This window comes from Balearica regulorum, chromosome 1 (genome assembly GCF_011004875.1).
Source record: "Balearica regulorum gibbericeps isolate bBalReg1 chromosome 1, bBalReg1.pri, whole genome shotgun sequence".
NCBI lineage: Eukaryota > Metazoa > Chordata > Aves > Gruiformes > Gruidae > Balearica > Balearica regulorum.
Window position 1 is genome coordinate 204,474,288 of NC_046184.1, and position 19,678 is coordinate 204,493,965.

At 37.8% G+C, this 19,678-nt stretch overlaps 1 protein-coding gene across 2 annotated transcripts in view; it reads right to left on the reverse strand.

Moving 5' to 3' along the window:
* Positions 1 to 4,472: 4,472 nt before the first annotated feature.
* The window catches only part of CNTN5 (contactin 5), a 678,480-nt gene continuing 663,274 nt past the window's right edge, over positions 4,473 to 19,678 (reverse strand). For both annotated transcript variants that reach the window (XM_075742340.1, XM_075742341.1), the window contains 5 exons: positions 18,293 to 18,402; positions 9,315 to 9,501; positions 8,729 to 8,841; positions 6,890 to 7,058; positions 4,473 to 5,186 (listed from right to left, as the gene is read on the reverse strand). In XM_075742340.1, coding sequence (XP_075598455.1) covers positions 5,083 to 5,186; positions 6,890 to 7,058; positions 8,729 to 8,841; positions 9,315 to 9,501; positions 18,293 to 18,402 — 683 coding nt within the window. In that variant the 3' untranslated portion in view covers positions 4,473 to 5,082. The remainder of the gene's footprint in view (positions 5,187 to 6,889; positions 7,059 to 8,728; positions 8,842 to 9,314; positions 9,502 to 18,292; positions 18,403 to 19,678) is intronic.

Below are 19,678 nucleotides of genomic sequence, written 5' to 3' on the forward strand. Positions count from 1 at the left end.
TGTGAAACTTCGTAATTTAAACATACATATAAAATGTTGTCATCACCTAAAATGACTCTCTCCAAAATAATGATAGATTTGGATCCCCTCAAAAATAAGGGATTGAGTTATACAAAACTAAGCAATTGAATTGAGGCTTCTTTTCTAAGTCAGCCAGTCGCTCCACATGCTGAAGGAGTGTTTAAAGGAGTATCAGGACTACCTTGTTTTATTATCCTGCCTTAAGAAATCTCTTTTGTAGAAGATAAGAGGTGATATCATTATGAAATGGAAATGCTTGCTCAACCAGGCATCATAGCAATACAGCTTAGAATAAAATTGTACTTGCTAAAGCTTTGACCCAGATATGTTTCAGATACTTGCAGTATCTTTTTATTCACGTTTTATGTTACTGAAAGGAAATTGATGCATTTTCCCATCTTATTTTCTGTACAAAAATCAAAATATGCTGAATACCTTTATTTGTGATTAACACATATAGTGTCTGCCTTCGCTATTCATCTTGATAACTCTATCTTGCAGGAAGACTGTTATGTTTTTATTCTACGTTTTTTTAGAATTGATGAATTTGAGGTTAAAAATGAAAAAAAACAAAACCAACCCACAACCCAACACCAAATCAATATATCAAAAAGAAGGTATGTTTCTCTAGCCAGACATATCTATTTCATCATAGTAAAAGATGAAGCAAGACACATCACAGATTTCTTTATCAGTTTCTTCTGATGAGTAGGTAGGTTTCTTATGCAAGCTGGGCTGCTTAGTTAATAGTCTGACAGTGGAAAAGGAGCACAGGAAGGAAGAATGGCTGCGCATCTAAACATCTGTGTCAGTTTGCTAAAGCAGCTGACCCCTCTAATGAGTAATGTGAATTTTGAAATAGCTAGTATACAATTTTCCATAGATTTTTCTTGTAGGCTTGTGAGTCTTTATTATATGTACACTATCATTATCTTGTTTAAAGCATTAAAAGAGGTACCACAATAAAGGCAAAGTCAGCGCTCAGGTCTGTCTTTACTGGAATTGAGAGAAAAGTCTTAGAACAAGCTCAGGGACTGTATTTTTGGAAGCAGCCTGTACGTAGGCTTGCTTAGAGAGGCTGTTTGTAATAGCCTAAAGCCAACTAACCTATTGTAATAAAATGCTGTTCATTTTCTCTCATCCCTGACATTGTTTTGCTCAAAAGCATAGTAAGTAATTAAGAAGGAAAATGTCTTTCATCTTCAGAGGACCTGGGATGATGGCCATAAAAGGGCAAGAGTGGGTTGCAGTTTGGTAAAAGTTCTGATAGGATATGGATTTTCAATATGCACAGTTCTCCATGTCAGCAAAACCAGGTCATTACAGTTTTCTGTGACATTCATAACTAATTTAATGGAAGTCCTGATATAATATGCTATTTAAGCCATACCCATTTTGTAATTGAAGTCTCAGTTCAAATGGTGACTGTGGCAATCATTATTTCCAAAATGGGCTTTTTGACTTCGCACTGTGTTGCAAAAAGTCATTTATCCCTATAAATATGCATTTCATAAAGAAGTAATTGTGGATTATTAAAAACTCAAATAAAACTATGAAAAAAAGAAAAATATTTGCTATAATTGGGTCATCCATTATTACATTTTTTCCTCCAAAAGTGTATATATATTTTTGAAAAGCTTTTTTGTTGTGATTTATCACACAAAGTACTTCAAGTATAAGGCAAAACAACTAAACTTTTCAATTGAACATGAAATGGCCATGCTGTTCTTTTGTGCCTGCATGGCCATGGGGTATCGGTGACACCTGAAAGAACATTATGCATGCCCGAGCAGTCCCAGAAACTATGTAATACTTTAGTATATAGAAGATTGCCCTTGGTGGCTCCCTTATAAAGCACTTCTTTTCATGATTCTTTTTTTTTTTTTTAAATGCAGAGAGCTTTTATCTCTGATGCTAATTTGCAGACTTATTTTGCAATTTTTGTTAGATACAGTTTCATTTTGAGGGTTCCAACCTTCTTGCACCTTCCAGTTATTTCATTACAGACATTAGATCTACCCAGGAAACCAACACGTATGAAGTTAGAAAGATGCCAAAAATTATTTGAACTTAATGGCTGCATTGTCCACATTCAGTATTGCAGATTCATTGTTTTCTGCTTGAAAGTCATGTAATTAAAAAGTTGTTGCCGTTGGAATCCAAAATGTTTATGTCACCTTGTCCTCTATGAATACAATTCAGGAGCTGACAGGAGATAAGATAAAAGTCAATAAAAAGAGAATTATTTATTAAAAAGATCTAATGTTACAAGAACAGTACACAGGAACTATTATATTACTGTGTCTTCCACATCGTATATACCATTATATATAGCATATATACAGATTGTATACAATATATCTAACATTTTGATATGGGCCATGACCGTATCTTTTGGTCTGCAAAACAAAGTTTCCTTCTAATTTTTTTTTTTTTTTTTTTTTTCAAACAGGTCTTGTGGCATTATAAAAAATACAGTCTCCTCAGTGACGCTGGACTGCACTGTTACAATCTTTTACATGAAAAAGGAAAGAGCTCTCCATTGCAACTAAAAAACAGTATGTCATGATAAGGAAACATCTTCTACAAAATAACAAATAGGTAATACATAGGTACTTAAACATTTTAAACATGTTCATTAATATATTTAAGATGCAAAATACATATTCTGTTCATGTTGAATATAAAACATACCCCTTTTTGTCCCTGCAATACAACTACATTACCTGATGGTATGTTCAGTATTTCTATCTGTATCTTGACACTAGAGATCGAGATATAACTCTATATCCTTATCAGACTTTCATTCTTCTTGTAAAGCATAGCCATTTATTGTATTCAGAAAGTTGTTTGACCAAAATGCCACCAGCAGTGTCTGTAGCCTTTTTGAATACTCTGAAATAAACTGCATTGGCAAGCAACTGTATAAAAAAATAGAGGAAATGATGCTTAATTAATTTATAAAATAGCCATTTTGCTTTTTAGTTCATCACTTTATTCTTCTTTATTTTAACCTTTTGAAAAACGGTGGTTTGCTAATGCAAGTTCTCTGCACAGTAGCAATGCTGCTGTTTTACAGATGACAGCAGGTAGCTATTTTCTGTGAGTTTGCTCTATCAGCAAGGTACATTCCACCTTCCTTTCTTTGATCTCCAAGGCTTTTCCAGAAGCAGAGATATAGAACGTGTCCTTCTGTTGGTATCTATCCTTGGCCAGCTATCTTGCCTTTGTTTTCCTAGCAACATGGTGACTTAGTAAATTTAAAACCTATTTATTAGAAAATTATTTAAAATATTAGTGGGTAATAAAGATTCTAGTTGAACCATCTCTGAAAACCTTTACTGATAAAATATTCAAAAGAAATAAAAATTTAGTGATCAGTCAGCTTTTTAACTACCAAGCACTTGATCTGTGTTGTGCTTTCTTGGCTACTATTTTAAAGCTGTTAGGAAGGGGCATAGTTAGAGAGTACTAGCTAAATGCCAAGTATTATTTTGCTAGTTAGCTGGCAAAATAATAGCATTTTAGACCCAGAACCCATCAACCAAAATAGATTTGCATCAACACTTTTCGAGGGATGGACATCTAGAAAAACTATGCTATTAGGACTTGTCTGTTAAAGCCTTTTGACTTCATTTTTCCCAATCAAGGGAATGTTCATCCTAAGCGTGATCCCTAGACACATGGTAGTAGAACACCCTCCCTTATAACACCGTGCACAGCATAATTGTACAAACACACACACCATATACACTGAGGATCATTTTGATTCAGGTGCCAATATGCGGAAAGGCCTTCCAATGTAGAAAAATTGTCCAAATTGTCTGTTGAGTCAAAAATTGTTTGGTACAGAAAAAAGCAGGGATTAAAACTGATAGCACACAGGCCCTACAAGAATAATCTCTAGTGAGCTATAGAAATAGAGTCAATTAGCTAAGTAACTGGAATGATGCTCAGTAGCACTTATCCAAGCATTTTTTTTTTTTCAGACACAGCATTTTCCAAAATATATCCTACTGGAGTCTGTATATATGTGAATGATTACATTCCAAAAAATGTTAATATTCTCTCCATAATATGCTTTCATATATACTTCAACTTGATTACCAAATATATAAAGCACAGAATGTTACTAAAAAATGGACTCAGAGGAAAAAAAAATTACAACTGATAAGTGGTTGGAAAAAGTGGGTTTATCTCCTTCCATTGCTCTATTTGTCCACTTAGCAGCCTAATATATATCATGTTTAAGTGCCCACTGGAGTTTTCATTGTCATATGCATTATGAATTGATTTTTTATTTGCTATTGAAAATAAATATTAATTCATTTGACATTAAATCATGTAATATTTAAGGAAAACCAAATTTGTTTCCTTTTAAGTTTGTGTTTAATCATTTCCATTTACCTTGCAATAAAATAAATGGCTTCTTTTCTGCTCCATTTTGCCACTTTTTAGTGTGCTGTTTAGTATTGTGTTGACAATACTTTTTATTAATCAAATACATATTCATACATTTTCAGAACAAATTCTCTATACTTTTGCAGTGGGCTGTGTACTAAACTATAGTTTTCTCTCATATCAGTTAAAACTGCCAGCCATAGTGGATGCAAGAAAAGTATTCAACAAAGCGGTATCAAACTTTGTTTTATATTTAAAAAAAGAATTTTTTTTCCCAACCAAACAGATGTACTGTACTAGACACCACTATTTAAACACCTAATGATACATAACTGGGGTCACCAAAACAGAACATATTAAAAAAGTAAGGTACATTTGACAGAAATTATATTTCCTTACAAAAGTTTATTACATACAATCTGCATATTTTTGGGCCAAGAAGTGTCCTCTCCCCAGAGGACTTTTACAAAAAATGAAGAGAAAAAAACCTGATGAATTATTGACCGTGTCTCCAGCACTCCTCTAAGCGCACCACAGGCATTTCTATGGGTCTTTAAGCATTAGCTTGGGTTTCCAGTTTCTCCATGGACATAAAACTCCATCCCTGGGTGTCATCAAGCTAAAGCAAACAAATAACAACAACAACGAAGTCTGCAGTCTTCACCATGAGGTTGAAGGAACCATCAGTGCCAAAAGCAATGTTACAGAGGACGAGGAAGTGGACAACACATGTAAGGTGGATTGAGCACTTGTTACTTTCCCTCCTGAAATGAAAAGCAAAGTAATCAAGGAACAAATGATGCAGACAGTTCTCAGCACATTTAGGTACTAGATTTTGGCCAAAACCTGCATTCTATTATGCTCAGCAAAAGCCTAACTTTTAGACTATGGATTACCTTGTTAGAACTGCAATTACAAAATATGCTTCCTATGCAGGCATGAAGAAATTGGGGATTTTATAATGATATCTACAGAAACTCACACGCTGAATCCTCACATTCAGTCTGCAAATGAACAGGAAATTCCAAAAGGGTATGTGGTTTTGTGCCTTAATCCTCAGAAAGAATTAGGCTGCAGAAGATGCCCTGAGTCACAATCACAAATGTTGCTCCTGAAACAAGGAATGAAAGCTAGCCCTTGATCTTGATGTTTGTCCAGAAGAAAAAAGTGGTCTTTTGCCCAGTAGCCCAGAGATGTTTTTAGATCCCAGCAGTCCCTTAAAAGGCTGTGCTAGGGGGAAATAAGCTATGGGCTGGCAGCAGCAACAGATGACAGGACAGGAAGGGTTTCTTTGGACCAGACTGAGTTTCTTTGGACCACAGTTGTCCTATGTGGAACTGATCTGTTGTGTATAGTCTAACCAAAAATGCCAGATTAGAGGGAATAAAAGATTTTGTGGCCTAGAGTTATTGCTCAAAAGGTACATGAAACAAATATTCCATGGAGTAGGGGTTGGTGTCTTCTGCATTCTGATGATAGCACTGTAGTTTGTAACTAGATTAGGGCTGAAATTTTAGGTCTGGATTGAAGTTTCAGGCTCACACATTTTGGATAGTACTCTTTAAGGACTAAAAAGCAATGTTTAGTAGAATTTTAAAGTGTTAGCAGAAAGTTAGAATTAACATGCCTCATTGTGTTTAGACAAAAGACAATGTTATTTTTCTGCCACTAATCCTTCTATCCCTTTCTCACCTGTGTAATATTGATACCTTAAATTCTTTCAACTTATTGCAATAACTGAGGAGAAAGATGCTAGATATCATAACTTACTTCATGATAAAACATTAATAGTGTAATACGTTAATAATTTAATAAAGTAATATCTACTCAAGGGAGTCAATGGAACCCAAAGAGAAATTCAGCTTATTCTAAAGTACGCACATACAGAGGATTCAGCTACCTAAATACATGCCATTTTAGCTGGTTAGATAGAACACCTCTGTCTGGTGGTCCATAATGGTGATCGTATCCTTTAAGTCCCGTGTCATATCTGCCGGTTCTGTGCCAATGTTTAGGATACCTTAGGACATCTCAGATGTCCTTATGTGCCTGTGTCTGAAGATTTAAATTCAGATCAGCTGAATTGCTGTCTAGGCTCCACTGTTGGTCTGTATGGATTACATCTCAGCTGACTATAATGTTATTTGAGACATGTAGTGCATGTGTAGATGTAGACATCTACAGCTCAGTTAGGTTTCCAGATGTTATCCTAGAAAGGGAAAGGTTTCCTGTAAATCCTCTGTTTTGTTCACCAGCCCCACATGGATGACTCAGATACTCTTGAGCATCTCAAATGGCACTAGAAACCTTTGTTTCAGCATAGAACTGAAGACTCTGATTAATGATTTTATCTAATATCTAGAGAATTGTGAGAACTATTTTTTTTTTTTTTTTTTTAAGTAGAGAATAACAGAGTTAATGAGGACTGCTATAATTAACACTCTTCCAAACATAAGTGTAACCTTACCTGAAAAAGATGGAACTCTGATCTGGGGACTTGCAGTCCCATCCCCTCCTTCACTGACGGCACAGACCTCAATGATGTAGACACCAACATCAGGAAGAAGTACCACTGCAGACGTTTTCTGTGTTTCTATAACTTGACTGTTGCTCTGGCCTTCTTGCCTAAATAATACCTATGGTCAAGAAAGTAGATAGTGGTCATAGTGGTCATGCAAGTTATTTTGTGTAGATAACGCAGTCACTGAAATGTTAACTGATTCATGCTTTCATTAAGTATTTCTTGATGTTACATTTACAGTCATCTGCTTTTACTTTCCCCTCTCCCCAATGGCTTCAAAACATTAATAGCAAAGTATATTAGCAATTAATGAATGTGAAAGGACATTGATTATGATCCAGAGAGAAAAATACAGCATTTGCCTGCTCCAGTATTAGGTCTTACACAATTTTTTTCTCCAAACTTTCGTCTAAATTAATTTGGGGTTCCACTTGATTCAAATTCTTATCCCCAAATTAATGTAGATATTCACATTTTTGGCTCAAGAACTCAACTTCAAATGTAAAGAAAATGCCCTAAATAATGTCCTTAGTGTGTTAACCTTAGTTGGCTAAATCAACTGAGAATAGTTCAGATCTGTCCCTGCATCTCCCATGAAACTCAGTACAAGCTTATGGCACGTGGGAGGAAAGCAAGTGAGTACATAGCTGTCTTTTTGGTACTTCTGCGTAAGTTTCTCTTCCCAGACAAAATTGAAAAGGTCAGAGAGGTGTAAAAAAGCAAAGCAGTCAGCTGAACTTTTTCATAATCTCAGCTATTCTGATAAAGGTTAGAGAAGTTTCTGGTTTATTTGAAACATTTTACACTTTCTTGGTGATATTTCCTGGTATATCAGAGGGAATATCAGACTGTAGTCTATAGAAATGATCGTATATACACCTCAAAAAACCCAACAACCACACCTCTGTAAAAACATTGAAATAATTCTGTTTTGATTTAAAAGATTGTTTTTTACGACTTGTTATATAAGAGTTAATCTGGATTTTACTCTTTAAAACTTCAGAGCTTTAAATGCCAGATGTTGCCGTCACTGATTGTTGAACATCACCAACATGATCACAAAACAAACCAAAGTGTTTGTATTTCTGCTCCATAAAAATATTAATTTTAATGTCATTTTAAGTTGCCTCATTCTTCTGCATTTCTCTAAATCCTAATGCAAACACAGTTAAATTGAAGTGTTAGTAGGAATTTCATTGCAGGATGGTCTTAATAATAGCCACTTCTGAGTCACATATGATGAACTGATCCCCTCAGATAGAGCTTACTCAGTTTATTATCAGTAGTTCAACACAGAAAAGTTGGAGAGGGACTTTTTACGAGGGCATGTAGTGATATGACAAGGGGTAATGGGTTTAAGCTGAAAGAGGGTAGATTTAGGTTAGATATTAGCAAGAAATTCTTCCCTGTGAGGGTGGTGAGGCACTGGCACAGGTGGCCCAGAGAAGCTGTGGATGCCCCCTCCCTGGAAGGGTTTAAGGCCAGGTTGGATGGGGCTTTGGGCAATGTGGTCTAGTGGAGGGTGTCCCTGCCCATGGCAGGGGGGTTGGAACTAGATGATCTTTGAGGTCCCTTCCAGCCCAAAGCATTCTATGATTCTATGAAAATGTTAGGACATTTTGGTCTTTTCAATTTTATTTATTGCTTTTCATGGTGAAAACTAATTGCAGTCAGTCTGTATAGCATACTTCACTTACACAGGAAAACAAGAAAGGGGAAAAGCCAACAGGAAAGAGGAGTAGTCATTTGGAAGTGAAAGGTGAACAAGGAAGGGTAAGCACTGACCTTGTATCCCATTACATCAGATTCATTAGCTAGAGGTCTGACTGGCTCCCACCCAAGAGACACATGAGAACCGTCCTGTATCCACATAATATTGCTTGGTGCTTGGCTGGGAGCTGAGGAGAAAAAAAACCAACATGTACGTAAATATAGTTTATAGGAAGTTTACTTAAAGTCAAAAGAAAACTTTTTCAATCTTTTATTATCTTTACAAATAGTTGTGTTAGCAGGCTCCCAACTCTAGCTGGAATTCTAAAAGATTTTTTTTTTTTTTTTTTCACTATGGTTGTCATTTAATAGACTGTGGTGTATTTACTCAGCCCACACCATAAAGTCCACAGAGATTATGAACTTAAATTCTTTTCTGTACCTTCTTTGTCCAAAATACCTTGTTTTCTAGGAAGATAACCTTTGTTATGAATGCAAAGTCATATGAATTCGTGTGTCAATATCAAAGCAAAGCCATGAATCAAAACTATACATGATTCCTGATTATTATACACTCTTATTAAAGGAAAACCCAAGATGGCAGAGGTTGCTCCCTGACTTCTCCCTTTGAGACTTACTGCATGGTACTGAGATCACTTACGTGATTTCTTGGTTACTGCACGCACAGCAGTGCTAGGTGGTCCATACCCTGCAGCGTTGTACGCCCTCACTGTTAGGTGATATAATGTATTTCCTTCTAATCCTGTCAGGAGGATGGATGATTCATTTCCCTCAGTTTTGACCTTTTCTGCTGCTTCTTCCTGCTCCATGTCCTTCCAATAACCAACCTGCCAACAAACGACCAAATGAAGGATTAATATAGGCATCTGGGAAGATCATGCTTCCAGATGTTCACACCTGTTATCCTGTGGAGGGCCTTTTTGCCCTTTCTGCCTTTTGTCTGATCATCAAGCCCTTTTAAACACGTGGGATTAGCGGCCTAACCTCGGAGCCAAGCAATGCTCCCTTGTCCAAAATGGCGAGACTCAGAATATCACGGTAATACCTGAAGCATGGTGAATTGCTGTGTACTGGCATGAGAAGATGTACCTACAAGACCGAAGAACAGAGGATGAGCATTGGCAGGAAGTCAAAAGTATTTCAGAGAATTCAAGGAGAGCTCATCCTCTGGTAGGTCACCAGAATATCTACTTTCACCCAGGAAAGCTCTGACTGCATGTTGTGAGCAATAAATATTCCCCTTCTGGCCCTATGCAACTCCGAGCCATGAGATTTCTTATCAGTGTAATGAATAGGAAATGACAGAACACCAAAGGAAGTATTTCATTCATCTGAAAAATCTTATCTGAAGAAAAAGAAGGAAGTGGATTCAGTTTTAGTTCTTGGATATAAACATGTTTCTAGTAAATGCAATTTTGATAGTATGTTTATGCCCTTCCTTGTCAGACATAAACCCCCTAAATGATCTTTGGTGGTTCTTAATCCATATTTCTGGTATTTGCACTGAGTTTATCATAATCTCAAAGAGGTTATAGAGCTAAGCTAGGACCAAATATTTGCAGGGCATAACTAGAAAAAAAAGCAGTACTATCCCTTTTTACTGTATCTAGGTGACATACACAAGTAAGGTAATTCTAATGGCGCCCTATTTTCCCTAACAGGAGATGTCACTAATGTGCCATTCAAAAACTTATATTCAGCTTGCCATTATTCATGTTGAGATCTACTTGCATTTATTCCACATTTTGACCTTTTCAGTGAAGTTGGTTACTTCATAATAAGTTATTCACATTATATCTGGATAACTTTTCCTCTGAGAAAAAGGTCACAGACAATACAATACTCTTGTGCAGATGCCCCAGAAAATGGCGGACCAAAAAACTCAAGAAACTCATAGGAAAATAAGACCAATGAGTACAATGCTGACCTTTTATAATTGCGCTAAGACTGCCATTTAAAAAAAAAAAAAATCTAGAAAGACCTGGCTGCAAAAATGTACATTTGAGGTCATATCTTCACTTGAGTAAAGTGGCTGTGTTAACTTTGATCAAGAGTATATCAGTTTGTGCCAACTCAAAGTCTACTCTTTCAATTGTAGAATTCATGTAAATATCTTTTTTGTGTCCCTGCATTATGTCATGTTAAAATGCTGTTGTTTTAATTCTTAGGTTAATTACAGCTCAGAAAGCAAATCTAGCTGTAGTCACCACTTATTGTTGAAGTAAGTGTGAATCACTGAGGTGTTTTGCTAGCTGAATGCTTGACCAACCCTGTTGCTATCTGAAGTACCTAGTCACATTTTTCTTGGAAAGCAAAAAGAATCAACAACCATTTATTCACACATTAAGATTGAACCTCCAGTGCTTATTATCTATTGGGCAGTCTCATTCCTTTTACTTGCAATGCCTCTTTACAAACTTGACACTACAGTGATGGGAGCCACAAAGCATTAAGCATTGTACGAACAGGTAGTGAGAGGCAGCACATGTCCTGGAGACCCCATCACCCAGTTAGTGAACTCTGCTGAGGATCCAGCCAGGAAATGGTCAGAAAGGAAAAGTAACTTGCCCAAGGTTACACAGGTGGATAGTAGCCAGGGTGGAAATGCAACTCAATTAGTGAAATCCCAGTTCTAGAAAATCAGGACCAAAATTATAAGTAGCTCAATGGGTCTCATTGTGGTAGTGTACTCACAGGGAACACCACATCTCATGTGAATGCAGCGTAGAGTAGATAGCCCCCAGCTTTTGCACCGAAGCTTTTTTTTTATTATAAAGAACTTATGAAAACCTGATTTCCCAAATATTCATGTTAGGACTACATAGATATAAAAACCTGATGAATGTGGAGGAAAGCTAAGAGCATATCTCATCCCTTTTGATATTTTTCATGTGTTTGGAAATGCTCTCCACCACTGGCATTATCAGTTTGGATACTAATTATAAGTTGCCCATGTTAAGTCTACAAAAATAACTATGGCATGTTCCCTACCGGTTCTGCCGCAGCACATGACAAAGGAGTTCTCCCTTGGCAAAGTGGTATTCATGAGGGAATTCATATACTGTATTAAGCAGCAAAAGCATGAAATGCAATTTGGCAGTGCTTCTATTTCAATTTCTCCTGTACTTCAAAGCCCTTAAGTGTTTGGTCTGTGCTTTTAAAATTCCCCTTAAAGTTTTGCCAGGTGAGTTTGGACTTTGATCTCAAAATCTGCTTTGCTCTTTCTTTCTTAATGCAGGCATCCATTTGTTGATGGCCAAATGAACTAAAGGAGAAAGTGGTTATAAAAAAACCCACCCTCCAATGATTGTTGACTGAGGTCAATTTGAACCGAAATGAAGATGCTGCTGATGTTTAAAAGTGCTGGACATATTTCTTAAAACAGAGGCTGTGTTTATTTACACCTCTATGTGGTTCGTTTGTTTTTTCTTAATCTTGCTATTTTCTGTAACCTTAATTTATACTGCTAAGAAGGGATTTACCACACTTAGAGTAGGTTTTCATTAATGATAACTTTGAATAATGATATAGGATGAAGCATAAATCACAAAAGAGTAGCCTATATTTTAAAAATGAATGAAAAAGGAGGAAGGGGGAAGCATTTGGTCTGTTTAATGTATTATTGTCTGTGATATTTTAGATTTTTGCTGGGCTTTCTCGTTGTTTTTTTTCTGATTCCCAGAAACCCATCTCTGAGCTGGAGAGAAAACAATAGCAATATTTAAACAACTGAATAGAGGAGATGCAGGAACATACAAGCTGCTTTGTCCTAACAGTAAGTTAAGCAATTGTTAAAAGTAAACCATCACATTGAAAACATATTTCCATCTAAAATTTTTCTATCTCTAATACTTACAGACTAGTTCCTTGAAGTTTCATGTTAAAAGGTATCTTGAATAATATTACACTTTTTCCCAAATTGGTTTCTAGTGTATGCATAATAGCACTTTGGTATAAATTCATGTGATCTAGTTGTAGAACCTCTTCTCTAAATTCAGTAGAGTCAGAGTTATTGTCTGGATACTCTTTCTGTTGACCATAGAGGATTAAAGCTACAAATTAGGCATTTCAAGTAAAAGCCTAATTTAGGTAGGATGAATCAAAGTGGACAAACATACACTTTCCTGCACTCTCTAATTGAGGCTTTACCAACATCAACAGTACTTACATAACTGAACATGAACTTGAAGAGATATCTGAGTACAGAAAGTGCTAGGGGAGAAAGAGCTGGGAGCTGAAAGAACTGCTGTTAGCCCTAAAAAAAAATAATTCAGATTTCATAAAAAACTATTTTAATTATCATTATCAGAAAACCTATCAGCTCCTTGAACACACTGCAGCCATGCAAATGTTAGTGCTGGCACAACTGCAACAGTAGGACCAAGCACTTAGGAGAAAAGGTACTTTCTGTATCATCTCATGATGTTGGTGTGAGTGTCCTTTGGAACAAGAAGAGAGGTTTCTGCAAAAAGCTCAATCCACGTCAATTCCTTCCCTCCCACCAAAACAACTGCTGACTGAAAAGAAGAAAGAAAACACTGTTCAGGACTCCTAGGTTCTGGGGTGTTCTCTGGAGTAGCTTACATCCTCCTGCTCTTTTCTCAGGTACTCTCTTCTCCCACATAGTACTGCATGCACATGGGCTGAAGACTGGTATTGTACCTCAACCTTGAGGTCATAATTTCTTATGAAAAATCGATAATTATCTAGGTTTCTGATTTTAAGTAATAGAAAGCTAGTAGTCTTGTAACAAACTATTAATGATGTAGACATTGAAAAGGGTATGGTTCTCCTGAGGCCCTCATGAGAGATCTAGAGTGTGATCCATACCTTAAGGACTTGAAAAGCAGTAGTACTGCTGTGCTGTAAAATCCTGCTTATAGTCTTCAGGATTTTAGAGGGGTTTGAATTTGCATATGATGAACTTTGTAGACAGTGCTTTTGGCTGGGATAGAGTTAATTTTCTTCATAGTAGCTAGTATGGGGCTGTGTTTTGGATTTGTGCTGAGGACAGTGTTGAAGACACAGAGAGCTTTTACTTATTGCTGAGCAGTGCTTACACAGAGCCAAGGGCTTTTCTGCTTCTCACCCCACCCCACCAGCGGGATGGCTTGGGGTGCACAAGGAGTTGGGAGGGGACACAGCCGGGACAGCTGACCCCAACTGGCCAAAGGGCTATTCCATACCATATGACATCATGTGCAGCACATAAAGCTGGGGCAAGAAGGAAGGGGGACGACATTTGGAGTGATGGTGTTTGTCTTCCCAAGTCACTGTTACATGTGATGGAGCCCTGCCTTCCTGGAGATGGCTGAACACCTGCCTGCCCATGGGAAGTGGGGAATGAATTCCTTGGTTTGCTTTGCTTGTGTGTGTGCTTTTTTTTTTTTTTTTACTTATTAAACTGTCTTTATCTCAACCCACGAGTTTTCTAACTTTTTACTTTTCTGATTCGCTTCCCTATCCTGCAGGGGGGCAGGGAGTGAGTGGCTGTGTGGGGCTGAGCTGCCGGCTGGGGTTAAACCACTACATAGGCAAAATTGACTCATATACAAAAACTATCCAATTGCTAATTTTGTGTTTGGAAAAATTCATTCATTCCAAAAGTGAAGTCTGCTAAAATTGGTATTCAGGCTGGTGAAACACCAATTCCTCTTTCTTCTGTCTTGGTTTACCATCCTCTGGTATAAACATCCATATATTCTTTTAAATTACTTCAAGGTATACTTCACTAAATTAAAAATCCACATTCCAGTACCTTGTAGACTTAATTTTCTCTTTCACATTAAAAACAGATAAAATACATCCAAGATACAGCAAAAACTCTTGAATATTTCTTTTTGAAAAGATAGAATTTAACATAAACAAGTTATTATGTCAAGTAATCCTCCTTCAAAATGACATTCAAGATTTTCTATTTTTTATACTTCTTTTTTTTTTTGTTGTAAGTTGATCTTTTGATTAGGTTAGTCAAGCTCCTATCCCTTGGGGGAATTCCAATAAAAAAGACGTGAGCTTTGTGATCTGTACTTAAGTATTAGCTTTGGTTTTCTGAAAACGAAATAAGAAAAAGAAAAAAAATTTGTTCTTCCATCAAGTACTTCTTTCCCTTCCCTACCAGTAGTGAGTGACCAAGAAAATACTGCCTCGGGCTGAAATAGATTTTATAACCTTCAGGTTATGTATTCTAAACAATAACTATGTACCACACACTATATTTTTCTACTGTTCTGACAAAGTTTTCAAGCTACTACTACTTTATCAGAGGGTAGCTGACATATATTTAGTAAGGTTGGGTGGACAGCTGACAAATCTGTACTGAAGTCAGGAATAATATGTGCTTTGGAAGATGCAAACGAGTACAGCAAACCTTGCATAAAACTCATGTGACACAACAGTTAACACCGCCTTTCAGGGATGACAATGTGAAATTGGACAAGTTACTTTGCCTTTCATTACTCCTTAGTACGAAGTGCAAACAGGGCCAGAGTGACACTGGGTCACTGCAACCTTCCCATATGTAGTAAATATTCTGTCACTTTTGTTGATTAGAGCCCAAACATAGAAAAAATAGCCAGCCCCCCCCCCCCCCATTTTATCATGCTGTTGCTAAAAGGCCAGGAAGTGTGAAGACCATGTAGGTGGTTGTCACTGCTGCAGTCACCACAGGCAGAATACAAATTGAGACATGAAAACAGAGTGGCTAGTCAGATTATTTTGCATTCAATTTGAATTGAAGACAACATTTTGCTTGTAGTCCACAATAATTCTACATTAGGAAAAAACTGTTAAAAAAGATAAATCATTCATCTTTTTATCAAAATTACTGGATTTCTGTACAATATCTATCTGCTATTTGTGGATTGAGGGAGTACTACAGGCTATGTTCTGCACCATACTATGTATGATAAAACTTTAAAAATCAGTTTTTAAATTAAAATAGTGTTCACAGAAGCTGAAGAAAGTGAATCATATTGAAAGCATAAAGCTGCTCCATACTTTCATTTTTTTTGGGGGGTGTGGATTTTAGCACCGATGTCTTGCTATACAGAATCCTTTCTTTTTGCACTGATGGGATGCTTTAAAGAGAAACTGTCAGTAAGTTAGCAAAATTTGGCTGATAGTGTGGACTTAGTGTTCCTAAGTGAATACTTTAGTGGACTGATCGTATAAGTCATTACCTCCTTTTTGATGAAATCCTTCCCAAAAATGGAACTAAAAAGATCTAGCAATACCGTCCTCGGATTGTGTTTTGTCCTGCTGAATCATGCGGGAGAGCAGCATTTACTCTTCTGTTTATTGAGTAAGGGCTGCTCTGATCATAATTCTTCCTGGGAATGAGGACAGAAGAGAGTAAACTAGTCCCTGAAATTTTCATCTGTTAGAAAGCAGACAGAGAAATTCTGGCTAAATGAACTAAGAGGGAAAAGGGGAGGGGGGGAGAAAAAAAAGCACCCTCCTCTCCCCAGACAAAAGTAGTACCTCAGAAGACTCTTCTAATTCCCCCATGGGATGAGGTAGAAAGGACGAGTGAGGTATTTTTATTTTTATATTTCATTTTTTTTTTCTGTCAACTGCATATCCCTGGACTGAAATATTTACCCTATAATCTTCAAACTAGATTCCTAATCCTACAGCACAGTGAGGAGCCAAATTATTAGTAAGATTCAATGTTAATAACCCCTGCTGTATCAATAACGATTTCCATGAGACAAGTAGAGCAGGTGAGTGTTACATTTGGGGTCAGAGTACGCTGAACTCCAAGTTTCTAAACACTTTCCAAGATGGGAAAACCATCTCTGATAGGAAGAGAACCCACTGTCCTACCTATAACAGCCACCTATCACTGGGACAAATCTGCAGAGCTAAGGGAAGTGTTATGTGACAAGCAGGTAAATGTAAAATGCATTCAAGTTATGAAATAATAAGTTTCTAAAGAAATAATTTTCAGTTTTAGAAAGAAAATCTATTTTTTATTTTAAAAATATGTAAAGCAGCATTAATCGAATATTTTGAGAATCAATGTGATCAATGGAATGAGGATAAGAGTAAAAATAGTAGGTGTAATTTAAAAGATGTCAAGATATCTGACAGGGTGTAACAAAACAGCCACCTTTCTGAAGAGGAAAAGACAGGTTGCAGTGAGTAAGTTATTTCAAAGGATAAAAGACTGGCCTGGAAATTGAAGACAAAGGTTAGTAGCAAGTGGAACACTTCAATGTGGAGAGGCATAGCATTTGCAAGGTGAATATCATCTCTATCAGGTACAGTTTTGTTCTCTTTATATATAGGAGTTCTAAAGGTAAAATGGTCAGGTATCACTTTCGCTGCGTGAAGCAAGCCATGCGCAAAGAGGTAAAAACATGTATAAAGTGAGGAGGAAGTGGGGATAAAATACAAGGGAGTTTGCAGAGTTCAACATGGAGACGTATATGGGAAAGAGGCATGGACGAATGAGAGACCTGAGGGGACACATCATGGTCACAGCCTGCTTGAATTGCACTGGAGAGCAAAATGGGAGTATCTAAATATCAAGAAGCTACAGCAAACTCAGGTAAAAACCCCAACTAACTGTGTGTCTAAGCTGTGGGGTAAACATGCTGTCCTGCTCAATCCCATCCAGCCTGGGCCTGTGCTGGAGAGTGTGGTGGCTCTGGTGCTGCCTGGGCACCTACCTTTCCTTCCTAAGGCCATCAGTGATGGTCATCAGTCCCCATTGTCAGGACATGCTGCCAGGGAGACACTCTTTACTAGTAGGTTGCAAGGTGTCTTTAGACATCCATATCATTAATATCTGTCTCAGATCTACATGTTTACCCCCTTTTCATTGTTACTGTGGAGAAATCAGGAAAGAGTTAGCACTCTCTAAAGGACTAAACCAGTCAAGTAACCTGCACTCCAAAATGAGTAAATTGAGTCTAGTTGAGCTATTTCATGAGGAGCAGATAGCCTGAACCACAAGGTCAGGATGGGTTGTGGTGGCCCCAAAGGATAGGTTTAGTCCCAGATCTGATCTGTTCCTGGAGGTTTGGATTGCAAACTGGATCCAAAGTTACAACTGGATCCAAAAGTATTAGAAGGTCCATTGCCAGGGCCAGTTCTCTTTCCCAAGTCAGGAAGGGCTGTCTCTCCACAGAGCTGTATTTGTGGATGGTGTGGCTGCTGCTTCCCCTCCTGACATCCGACCTTTGATGATCTGCCCAGCAGATGTCCCCCGGCCACTGTGCGATGAGAGCACAGGGATGGCAGAGGCACTTTCCTTTCGCTGTGTTGATTGCTCTCAGTAAATAACAAGTTTGAACTGGTCACTTAGAGCTGGAAACAGTCAATACCTAATCTTCCCCAGCCTGTGAAAGAGGCATGCTGGGTCACTTGCAGTTCTTTCAGCTCTTTTTGAAGTGTCAAAGACATGTTATAAGAACTGGTGTTGAACAGTTTTCAAGCACAAATAAATAAAAGATGTTCTGGTGCTACAGCTGTGACCGTTGTTCTACAGCTAGGCATATGTATGCTAAAGCGAGCATAATTTCTATTGAAGTTTCACTACTGCACATGTTAACAGAATGCAACACTAGCAAAAGCAACAAGACTTCTCATTATGATATTCCGTGTTCATACCTCAAATCCCTGTGGTCTTCCTAGACTTTCTTTAATATGTTTCCATGCAACAAGAATCTCTGATACAGACAAACTCGTAGCTTTGACATCGATGGGAGCAGCAGTGGGTTCTGTATTAAGAAAAATTGAAACAATAAACCTCCACTGTAACAGCTTGTATTTATCAAAAACACTCCATCTGAAACTGTCATTTACTTCCTTTATTCTACCTTAATACTCACAAGAAGGTATGACAATTACGGGGAACATGAAAAACTGAACAAGATGAAGAGATTATTATTGTTGTATTTCTTTATTTGTGTCATGCTACATCAATATCTCATCACTGATGACAGGCGCAGAAAACTGTGACAGACTCTCTTGTCTATGATTTTAAAAAAACCCCAACCTTTAATATTTGTAAATTCCTCCCCCTCCACACACCCTTTTCATAGCCCTTGATCAGCCTAACTTCAGCAGCAAATGGAGCATTCATTCTCTTCCTGACTTTTTAGTGCCATTCTGTCAGCTGCGGATGAGTGATACCTTGCTAGGGTGCTCAGTCAGTCCTGCTCTGGGGTTATATCGACTAAGAAGTGATACCCAGAGCTGTAGTGAAACGCTACATAGAAGAAATTTTTAGGACTATGTTATTATGTCCTTGAGGTCACAGGCACCAGTGTTTGGGGCATGCCATCATCTCTGCTGTGAAGCATTTACTGTTTTAAGCCTGGGATGCACAGTTTTCTAAAGAAGGCATTAAGACCTCGGATTTGTCCCTCTGATTACCTGTGCTGTTACCATTGGTCCCATGTCTGTGTTTCTAGCTCTATGCTATCCATAGGACACTCTGCAGCCCTGACCTCCTGGTTATCTGCAGCAGAGGACTCTCCCTGCCAGAGGAACCGGGGCAGGTGTCCTTCAGTGCTGCTGGGCTATGGGCAGGGTGCACACTGGAGGCTTAGGGCTGCAGGGTGCTTTACAGATCACACCTGCCCAACAGTGTTGCCACAGGCATGTTCTACTTTGCACTTTTGTGTCATTGAACACTTTACAGAGGTCCAACTTGTTTTGGTGATTGGAAAGTAATCTGGGTAAACATACATGGAAATTTGCCATGACAGGCCATTGAGCATACCACCAGTTTGTATCACCAGTTAGTGCACTGGGAGTGAAGAGTGTCCAAAAATTGTCACTTATCAAACTGAGACATGAGTTAAGGAATGTTTTACATCTTTTGGGTTTTTTTACCTAAATATTACTGAAAATTTGCTTAAGACAAGCCGTGGAGACAAGCCTTGAACACAGACAGCAAAGCACACGGCAGTGGCATTTCTCCACCATTCTGGTGAAGTTCACTTGCTCAGCAAAGAGGTGAATTCACATTCCCCTGCAGTCGCAGAATCT